Source organism: Gavialis gangeticus, unplaced genomic scaffold (genome assembly GCF_001723915.1).
Source record: "Gavialis gangeticus isolate Ggan-Ray unplaced genomic scaffold, GavGan_comp1, whole genome shotgun sequence".
NCBI lineage: Eukaryota > Metazoa > Chordata > Crocodylia > Gavialidae > Gavialis > Gavialis gangeticus.
The window spans coordinates 11,145,921-11,156,968 of NW_017728964.1; the positions used below are offsets into that span (position 1 = coordinate 11,145,921).

Sequence of the window (11,048 nt, forward strand, 5' to 3'; positions counted from 1 at the left end):
TTCCAGCAAGTTTGTTCTGGGCCAATTAGGAATATTAAAAGCAGACATGTCATCAGCATTTTTAATGCATGACTGCTAGGGCTTTTTCTTGTGTGTTTACTAAATTTTGAGGAGTTTTAGCAAAAAGTATAAGTTGGCACTTTTTATATGAGTAAAATCCACTCTGAAAGTCAAGACAGCATATGGCAAAATAACGTACCATTATTCTGTATTAGTGCTGACTGAAATCTAAGTTTCCATTACTTGTTTGACTGGATCTTTAAGCAACAAGCATTAATATTTTAAACATTCACGATCTACAGTACTCTGGAAACCTAACCATCTTTCTCCCATTAGCTGGACTGAACCCGAACATGAATGTAAACAGCATGGACATTACTGGTGGTTTGTCAGTGAAGGATACTTCTCAGTCCCAGTCTCGCCTTCCACAGTGGACTCACCCTAACTCGATGGATAATCTGTCTAGTGCTGCTTCTTCACTTGACCAGAACTCTAGCAAGCATGGTACGTTGCATCTTCCTTCTTTACCAGTTTGCCATTATGACAGTCAAGTTCTAAGTGTACACAATGACTTTATTTCAGGTATTCTTTCCTAGAGAGGTGACTAAAAGCTGGCATAAGTCCCCTTATAGACTAGATATTTAACCTAGTTGTACTATTGCAGAAAGCAGGGCAGGTGGCGTCTTAGAAACTAACTGATTGAGAGGTGCCGTCTCCCCTGCCTTATGCAGTACTACAGCTAGGTAAGTATCTAGTCTGTAAGGGGACTTTCCTACATCATCAGGTGAAATAAAGCATTGCCTATGTCATTTTATGCCTCTCTGGACCAGTTCATCTCTAGGGGGGGTGCCACCCTGCCTTGCCTTATGCTTGGTTTCAGAATAACAGAGCTAACTACCTCTTTTATTTTTTAAAATTCAACAGTGCACAGAATCTTTTGTCCCTATTCTCACTTGTGTCAGTTCTCAAACCTTAGTCTTTTTTTTTATCTTGTGAATGCTGTTCACCAAACAGAGTGTTTAATGACTAACAGACTCTTCCTAGTTGGTGCTTGGTGGCAGGCATTATGCATGCATCTCACACAGCTTTCCAACATAACTTGGTCCAAATCTTGTCACCCTTGTCGTAACATAGCATTGAGCCTTTCTCAACCAAACTGCCAGTAGAATCCACCTGCATGAAGGATTTTGAAATGTGTGCACTGGGAGCTGGGGAGAGACTGTCAAACTCATTTCACTGAAGGTCACCCAAGTGGAAGGCTATATTGTTTAGCCCCGCTCCTGGCAGGAAAATGCATAAGCCGCTTCTTCTAGTACTTGGGTTATAAGGTATTGATACGAATGTAGCTGAAGATATTTGAAAAATACTATCTGTGACGCATTTTAATTTTTGGCTGCATTTCCACTTCCAAAACCTTGGGCCTGGTGTTGCTGGTTCAGTTCTCAGAGCTGTGCTCTGTAAATGTTCCTGTGTTTTGCAGTTGTGTCAATAGCAATGTGAATTATTTTAATAAAAATGTTTGACCTGCAAGTATTTCTACCATTTTCATTAAGTGATTGTCCAGTAATTCCTAATTGGAATCATCTTACTCATTTGAATTGTCCAGCTTTTTGACAGGTCTTTTCTGAACTGCAATTTGCTAACCTGACAGTCCAGACCACTTTGATGGGCTAGTGAGATTTTTACCAGATTCGGTTTTTAGGAATACTAAGAGAAGACTCCAGTGTGCTGTGTAACTCTTGCTGTGTGTTTGTTAATTTTATTTCTTAATTCAGACAAAGGGAAATAATTACAAATGTAAGTAAAATTGAAAAGGAATGATTAAAAATTAGTCCTGCCTCTAAGCAGTTGTCTTTTTCCTTCATTAATTTCAGGTGCTATCCCTGGAGGTCTAAGTATTGGTCCCCCGGGAAAGTCCTCCATTGATGACTCTTATGGCCGGTACGATCTGATCCAAAACAGCGAGTCACCAGCCAGTCCACCTGTAGCCCTTCCTCACAGTTGGTCACGTGCCAAAACTGATAGCGATAAAATCTCCAATGGCTCAAGCATTAATTGGCCACCAGGTAAAGAACCGGAACTAGTATCATAAAAATGTTGATGTCATTGAATCTAAGTGCTCATTTTATTTACTGAATCACAGCACCTTCTCTCTTGAGGATAAGATTTCATCGGCTCTTGCTTTGGTTATTTTTAAAACAGAATTTCATCCAGGGGTGCCATGGAAAGGACTGCAGAATATTGACCCCGAAAATGATCCTGATGTCACTCCTGGAAGTGTTCCCACTGGGCCTACCATTAATACCACCATACAAGATGTTAATCGCTATCTTCTCAAGAGTGGAGGTACAGTCGTAGTCACAAAAACATGATACATCACTTGATTTACTTTCTTTCCCTCCTTTTGAACATTTTGACTGGTTTTTATTCTGGTTTTTTGAGTAATCTTGGCTAGTAGTGTTACCCATGTGCTGATGAAAGCTGATCTGATAATGCCCATGGTGCTGCTGCTGCTGCTGCTGAACACTAAGTTTATAAATAGTTGTTCCTATGGCAACAAACTGATCTTCTGAACGCACTCCCTGCCACTGAGATACAAATACTGGGCTGTGGACCTGTGCTCTGACACAATATGGCATTTCTTATTCACCATTTGTGGCTTCACTGCAGGATCAAAAAGGAAGAGATGAAAGATTTGTATCTCCCTTTAACCATCAAAGAGAGGGTTAGGAAAAAATGGTAAACAAACTTACTCTATGCAAGGATTGTCCTTGCTATTGTCCTTCGTCAGGTTTTACTTCAGAGTGAAAAGGGACCTCCCTAACACACTAAGCCAGTGAACTCCACTACTTCTTCAGATGGTGCCAAGTGGCAGAAAAAGGACCAGATTAATGGTGGCGTGGTCGGTTAGTGGTCATTCTACACCATTATGTGTAAACTGTCTGAAGATAGTAGCCTAGTAGAGCACTATAACATGGACAACAGAATTATTACCAGGCTTGTCCCAAGGGCCTATCAGGACTTTAAAATGTAGATTTAGCTATCATAGTCACTTGTGTGTTGTTTGTCTAGATTGTGAATCATAATTGTCATTGAAGCAGGTTTTCCAATCCAAGCTTGACAGGTCAGGGAAAGGGATGTGGAACTTGAAGGGAGAGGTGCAGGGTTTTTTATTACATTAAATAATTTTGAGTTGTGTCGCTTACCAGCTGGGAAGCTGTCAGAAAGCAGTCTCTGTTCAAGCTGAAAATTACTGTTTGTTGTGCATGAGTAATATCAAATTAACCTTTTAATGACCCTAATGTGCCTTTCAGGGGAGAGCACTTAAATTTTTAAAAATGATTTTACACTGTTAATCTGGAAAGTTTAAGTAATTCAGCTTTAGTGCAGATTCCCATGCATCCAATAGTTATTTCTTTTGTGTCATCCTAAGATTTTGATGCAAGACTGTAAAGGTACACTTGTCCTTTATAAAATAATTCATGGCACTGGATCATGTAGGTGTCTGAATAGTGGAAAAATTAAGTTTAGGCTCTTATGTAGAGTGCTGAGGGTCTTGTGTAGAGATGCATACACTCCCTTGAGACGAAGCCTGTGGAAAGCAGTGTCTTGGGTTTACTGACATGTTTCCTTTCTTCATTAGCTTTTTGCTCTATAATTAGCATAAGAGTAAGCAATTTAATGTTAGATTAGTTGTTTAGACAGGTGTTGTTTTTGTTTAGTCTGAGTTGTTTGCCGCTGTATTCATTTCAATATATATTTTCAGTTTATGTTCATTGATCGCTTATCAGGTACCTTGGAGTTGATTGTTGTGGTACATCTCCAAGAAAAAGATTAGATTTGAATGTTATGCATCTGATACTGCAAAGGTGATACTGGAAAGCCAGTATTTCTGATATATTACTATTTGGATCGAAGCCACCCCCAGGAGTAGAGCATCACCTGTACTACCCTTGCCCTCCACATTCAGAAGCCAGTCTAATCCATGGTTTGTTCTGTTACTGGAGAAGCTTTGCAGGATGATCTGCTCTGAGCCAAAGTGTCCTGGCTTTTTGGAGTTAAGGATATCTTTGGCACTGGGATATGCTCTACACTAGTCATGTCTCTTCTCCAGGGTCTCAGAATTCTTCCCCAGGAGCAATATTTTGAGACTAGATTATTGTCAAAAGAAGGCCTTGATATTAAGATTTGGCACTGACTGATTCCTTTGTTATTGGTTTGTCCTTTAATACCAGCAAGATTGAATCAGCTGATGCCTTTGCGATTTGTTCAACTTCTGTTGTCTAGCATTGCCTTTCTCTGTTTTCTGAACGTTCACTCTGCGTTATTGTGGAGCTGAAGCAGGAGATTTATTCTGTATCTTCCCCTTCTTTTGCTTTAGTACACACCATTCCGTATCAGTTTCCAATGATCTCTCTTGTTACCATTAGGCAACTGTAAAGTATCGTCAGAATTGAGGCCTGTGGTCTGTGGACTCTGTGTTCAATCAGTTGCCTTCAGAAAAAGGAGTTTAAAAGCCTGTAAAACAGCCACCTAGAAAAGAATGAAGTATTTTAGTGACTGCTTCTGTGGACCTGGGAAACAGTCCTCCTTTCCCTTCAGCGCTGTTAACTTTTCTGTGGGGGCCAGTGGTCATCATGTATTCTGATACAGCATAAACTTGCTGCAGGCTTGTGTGAATAGGCCTTCAAAGCAGGGCTAACCCTGTGAAGGGAAAGCTTTCAGAAACATTCTTGGACATATGTCATCTTCTGTGTCTTCCTTTGTCTTATTTAATCAGTGTGCTCATATGTTTCAAAAAGGCATTCTTCTCACCTCTGTTGTAGTGGCAGGGAGTGCAGTGAATTGATCTACGGAGCATGAAATGCAAGGGGGAGACGGACATATAACCAGTTAGTTATTATCTAAGTCTCAGAAATTTTACAATTCATAGAAGTTAACTAGCAGGTAGACAGAGAAGTGTTTTAAGACCTGCTCACTATTCAGTATTGTGAAGCTTAGAAGCAAAATTAAGATCATTCAGTGGAATGGTGTTTACAGCTAGTTTGCTTAAATTTACTTTGTACCTTTCACTGTCTAAAGGGGCAAAATGACTGCACCACATAGTAAAAATCTGAATATTTTTGCTCTAGGTTATTTAATATTTTAATCTGCTCCAGTTGCTTTAGTTGTTTCAGCAGCCAGTCAGAGATCAAGGCAAATGAACGAGTGTAGCACTCTGCACTCTTAAGCATTGTTTAAGTCCATCTGGCAGCTAATTCCATTTAGTCCATCCATGTTAGAGGCTTCTAGGGCTGTGCGAAGCTTCGGTAGCTGATTCGATTCGGAGAAGATTTGGCCCGATTTGGGGACCGAATCTTCAAATCTGAATCGAATCGGAAGACCATTTAAAAGCTCTGAATCGATTCGAAACATGTGAATTGATTCGGAAAAGCTTCAGAAAAGTTTTGGTCCCTTTGGAGATTTAGCCATAGACTAAACAGGCAGCTGACACAGTTGCCTTCCACTGGTAAGTCTTTTGGGGTAGGGGGACAGGAAGGGGCATGGGGGAGGGAGGGATTGGAGCCAGGGCTGGGACAAGCTGCCCAGCTGGGGCGGGGGAGACATGTTACAGGGGGAGGGAGGGTGCAGGATGCAGGTATGGCAGCGCTGGGAGAGGGGGCTCTGCCCTGCTGCCACTCGCCCAGCTTAGAGGGGGAGAGGGGGCAGGATGCGGGCATGGCTCGCTCCAGATGGAAGGGGGCAAGTGGCAGCATGCCATAGCCCCTGTTCCCAGCGCTGCCGCGCCCGGATCCCATGCCCCCACACCAGCTGGCAAGTGGGGGCAGGGCATATTCCCTGCAGCTCCCCCCACCAGGGCAGAGGCGGACACAGTCAGAGGAGCTGCGGGAGAAGCCCCCATGGCTGCCCTGCCCAGCCCCATCCCCGTCCCAGCACTTTACCAAAAAAAAAAAAAAAGCCCCACACTCAGCAGCTCTGACAGTGGCAGTCAGGGCTTCCAAGGGTTCATGGCAGAGCTGCCCTGAGCAGTGGGGGCAGCGGGGATCGCCCCCACCTGGCACCCGCGTGGCAACTGGCCCATGGCGCAGCAGGGTGCCACACACTGCCTGGGAGCTACAGCCACCACAGCTCCCAGGCAGTGCGCAGCGTCCTGCCAAGCCATGCTGCACCCGTGGCATGGGGCAGCTGCCAAGTGGGTGCAAAGCAGGAGAGGCAATCCCCACTGCCCCCCACAGCCCTGCGCTATCGAGGGGGAGAGCTCTGCCATGAGCACCCAGAGGCCTCAATCACTGCTGCTGCAACAAGCAAGTGCAGGGATTTTTTAAATTTTTTTTTTTTTTTTAAGTGCTGGGACTAGGTGGGGGCCAGGCGGGGGATGGGGCCAGGCAGGGCAGCCATGGAGGCTTCTCCCGTGGCTCCCCCCTGGGGAGAGGCAGGCACAGCCAGGGGAGCCGCAGAAGAACCTGCAGCCGCCTGGCTGTGCCTGCCTCTCCTGGGCCAATCCGAATCAGCACCAAATCTTTTGAAGTTGATTCAGTCAAATCACTGTCCTCTGAATCGGCCAAATTCGAATCGAATACTTCCCAATTCACAGAGGCCTAGAGGCTACCTGTTCCAAGGTCACGTTTCATTTATCTTTGTGGACCGTACTCTTTTTGGAAATTGAATTTGTTTATCACCACATAACTGTTCTGAGCAAGTAGCTAGGTAACTGCATCATTTCTAGCTATAACAGCACAGAAGGTTTGATGAGATTTAGTCATAGTGAGTCATCCTTCATGCATGGGATTCTGTAGACGTAAGATTAGTTTCACAACTGCATCCTCTTTTGCTTACATGCAGGTTGGACAAAACAAGAATCCCTTGGACCAGGGGATTGAACTCAAATCAGTTGGTAGGCTATATTCCCTGCCAGCAGCCACCACTACTCACCCCCATTGGCTGACTGCTGCTGACTTTTTTTTTTAATGCCACTGGTGATCAACAATGGTAAATTCAGCAGCCAGAAGAGATGGAGGGGGTGAAAGGTACCTACCTCTGGCAGTGGCTATGTTAAACCGCTAGGTGCTGGCCACACTGACACATCAGACATCAGGCAGTTGTAGTGAGAAACCCCGTAGGCCATTTGACAGGCTTGCCTTAGGCTGTCATCTAGGAATAAACAATTTTCTCTTTAATCATCCTCTTTTCCTCTCTGAGCTACTTTGAGGGAGAGTCATGGTTATTTCCCTATTCTTTAGACTTCTGTCTGTTGCCTGTCTTGAGGGGTGACTTGGCATGGCTGTCTGAACTCTTCACCTTCTTTCTGAGTGTTTAATCCTCCTATTGTCTATCCCATCACCTGCCTACTCTCTTGTTTGGTGCAAGGCAGATGGTTTAATGTCCACCTCACCTTCAGTGGCTAGACACTCTCCCTGGAAAGCTTCATACTTCCCCTGCAATGACGAATAAGAGGAAGTATGCTAAGACTCATTTGGAATAGAACCAAGTCTATTAGGTGTTCTTAAAGACTTCCCTAATTTTTCATCAACTATTTTGAGCTGTAACTGATCCTATTATTTTCTGTGTAAAAGGTCAAATGTAGTAGAAGCCACCTGAGAGTGATAAGCTCTGCTTACACAATTGACAAAAGGAGAAAGAAAGATCATTTACCAGCTATTGTATTGTCAGTATGGTTTTTAAATTCCTATCATTCTCCTCTTCCTCTGAGTCGTCTTTTGTAGATTGAGTACGTACAAGGAGGACGATAAACTCCTATTAACATGATTCCTCAGTTTGAAGGTTCAGTTCTGCGGGGGAGCACGATTGTAATGCCAACTCTTAACTTTCGAGCGAGCTCTGGGTCAATGGCAAGAGCCCATTGCATTCCAGAGAAGATTGATATGTACTGACAGTCTGCTGCGGGAGCTTTGTTACTGATTTTTATTTAGACTGTGTTCTTAGTTCATTATTCTAAAGAGAAGAGAAGACTGAGGTGGGATTTGATAACAGTCTTCAAATACCTGAAGTGAGATTATTAAGAGGATAGAGATGGCCTTTTCTTTGTGGATGTAAGTGACAAAACTAGGAACAAAGGCCTCGAGCTGCAGCAGAGGAAATTTAGGTTGGAGATTAGGAAGAGTTTTTAACTATGAGAGTGGTCAGGCATTGGAACAGGCTACCTAGAGAAGTTGTAGGATCTCCATTTCTGGAAATTTTCAAGAGCAGGTTAAAGAGACCCTTGGCTGGGAAGGTTTTAGTCAAAGATAATCTGTCTTGAGCAGGGGACTGGACTAGAAGACGTCCTGAGGTCCCTTAAAGCCCAACTTTCTTATGATTCTACTTATGAAATATTTTGATGCCAAAAGTCTGGATGTGCTAAATTTCATTAGAAATAAAATTAGTCAAGTTTTAGTGGGCTAACTTCTGTGGGCTGCTTAAATGTTATAAACGTTCATATTTTTAATAAAGATACAGAAGCAAATAGTTGGTGATAGTTGCAAGTCACAACACTTTTATTAGACAGAAAGACAACTTTATGTGTTCTCAGTTGGAGGCATAACTGGCCCATCCTGTGCCCTGCTGGTCCCCAGTTCCCCCACCACCTTCTGTGTAGGAGCCGCAGCTCCAGCAGTGGGGACAGCAGAGCAGCAGTGCAGGAGCAGAGGCCGGAGTTTCACTGCTGCTGGGGGATGTGGCATCTTTTTTCCCCGAGAACATGCATGTCGAGCAGTCAGAAAGGGAGATGAATCCCCTGCTCAGCAGCAGCAAACCTTCAACTGCTGCTCCTGCATTGTACACCATTGCTGCTTCTCTGCCCTTATGCTTTATGGGGGGGGGCAGTAATGCCAGGGTAAAGCACCCCTACCAACTCTGTTCTGGCATACCCCTCCCCCTCCCTCTCTCCTCACCCCCGCCTTAGGTAGTGCCTGGGCCCTGTTTGCCCACCTAGCATTATGTCACTCAGTACATATATATGAATGTACACAAATAGTATGTATATCTGCATTTTGGAAGATAGAAATAAGTTGAAAGACAGCTTGATTTTTCTTTTCCTTGACTGCTCAGGTGGAGGCTGTTGGTTCATAGTCTCTTATTCTTCATTCTGAGTATTCTGAAGATGTTTGATTTCCTGTTAAACTTTTTTTTTTTGGTGTATGGCATATTTCTTTTATTAACCAGTAGGGAAGTTTTGAATGTGTGTCTACCGTTTTGAAGAGGCAGCTTGACAGCAAGATAGATCCTAATTTGTTGTGTGGTTTAATCTTATTGCATATTGTTATAAAAATGATATGCCATCCAGTGTGGTATTAGAATGCTTTGTACTTACAGCTCCTTTGATACAGCTAATATAAGAGACTGTTAGCATTGGCTTTATCTACAACAGAGTAGTTTGCAAACAATCTAATGGTATTTAGATTGTTAGGCCATGGAAGAGTGTTTATCTCAGCTATTTAAGATGAATCATCAAGGATAAGAGGTCAGTTTTTAGTATACATTCATGTTCATCTAGAGTTGCTATTGCTTGGGTGAGCTTAGAAAGAATATTATGAATAATATGAGTCCATTCCTTGAGAACTAACAGTTTCGCTGACATTCCCAAGATCAGAACATACTAAGAGAAATTCAGAATTTATTTTCTGCATGGGCACCAATGCATTTGCCAGTTTAGCAGCTTTTATTTCTTTTTTCAATACTAAAGAGGTCTGCTTCACTTTATCATGCTACCTATAACATTTCATTCCTAGACTTCAGAGACCAGTGTGATTAGCAGAAATACCTTGCATGGTTTGTATTTGCACATAATGTAGTTAGACTTGCTTTATGCAGCAGCAGACACCATTTTGCCCATCTTTCTTAGTTGCTTCTTTGCTGGTTCTGCAGGGTCATCCCCAACATCATCTCAGAATGCCACGCTGCCTTCATCGAGTGCCTGGCCGCTTAGTGCCTCCGGCTACAGTAGCTCTTTCAGCAGCATTGCATCTGCACCTAGCATTGCAGGTACGAAAAAATGGCCTTTCTACTTACAGCATCCCACTACATTCCCAAAGAGAAAAGGCCCTGAAACAGCACTTTCCTGTGGTTGTAAGAGTAGTGTTGTTACAGATGTACTGCACATTTTTTGAGCATTGTGTTGCTCCCGCTAGGTGACTCCCCTGGTAGCTCTGCAGTGGTGAGCATTCAAATAGGGTGTGCAGTACAGCGAAAACCTAAGAAATTGTGCTAAGTGGAAGATGTATTCAGACCACAAAGCAGGCTACTTATTTAGGCACCCAGATCTTTTCACCAAAGCTGTTTCATTACATCTAAAAGGAAGAATATTTTTCCTCTCCAGCAGTACAGGGTAATCTGAAAAACACTGCTAATAAATTCACTTTCAAGAATGAATAAATTCCAGTCCTGCTAATTCCTAGGAAATAACTTAGAACTAGGTTGTACTTTAACTGTTCGGAAGGCTAAATAGGAAGAGGTTTAATAGCTGCTTTAAAGGTCTCTCCTGACATCTATCTTTGAGCACAGCAAACACATAATGATGCCATCTTGTCTGCCTGAGTCTGTAGACAGTCCCAAAATAAACCATAAATTGTGCCCCTTGCTTCTCAGAGAGCTGTTGACTTCAAAGCATCACACCTCTCCCAGTGTCAGAAATGGACTCTCAGCTAACCAGCTACCTAAACGTCTAGGTTGTCCCCTAACAATTATTATAATGCAGTTCAGCATTATTAATACAAACTGCGGTGTGCTGCAGGCTGGAAATGAGAAGCCTGAGTCAAATAAATGTATTATTACATAAAAACACCCAAGGGCTACTGCACCAATTGTATTATTCATTTTTATATGTGATAAATTAAAAACCTCAACTCTTTAATTTAAATGAAGCTGCAGCATCTAGGGGCCTTACTGACTAATTCAGGTTCACTTTGCCAGAAAGCCAGAGAAGGAGCATTATCTGAAATGTTCTAGTACAAGGAAGTGAAAGAAGTGGCTTATTTTTCTCTTAATTTTATCTGCAACACATTTCTGCTTTGTTTGCCTTTTTTTTTTTTTTTTTCTACTACATCTAAGCT

At 42.8% G+C, this 11,048-nt stretch overlaps 1 protein-coding gene across 4 annotated transcripts in view; it reads left to right on the forward strand.

Annotated features, from left to right (window-relative positions):
* TNRC6C (trinucleotide repeat containing 6C) overlaps positions 1 to 11,048 on the forward strand; it is a 228,891-nt gene that overhangs the window by 206,051 nt on the left and 11,792 nt on the right. For all 4 annotated transcript variants that reach the window (XM_019502795.1, XM_019502800.1, XM_019502786.1 and 1 more), the window contains 4 exons: positions 337 to 504; positions 1,875 to 2,066; positions 2,203 to 2,346; positions 9,865 to 9,981. In XM_019502795.1, the coding sequence (XP_019358340.1) occupies positions 337 to 504; positions 1,875 to 2,066; positions 2,203 to 2,346; positions 9,865 to 9,981 (621 nt within the window). The remainder of the gene's footprint in view (positions 1 to 336; positions 505 to 1,874; positions 2,067 to 2,202; positions 2,347 to 9,864; positions 9,982 to 11,048) is intronic.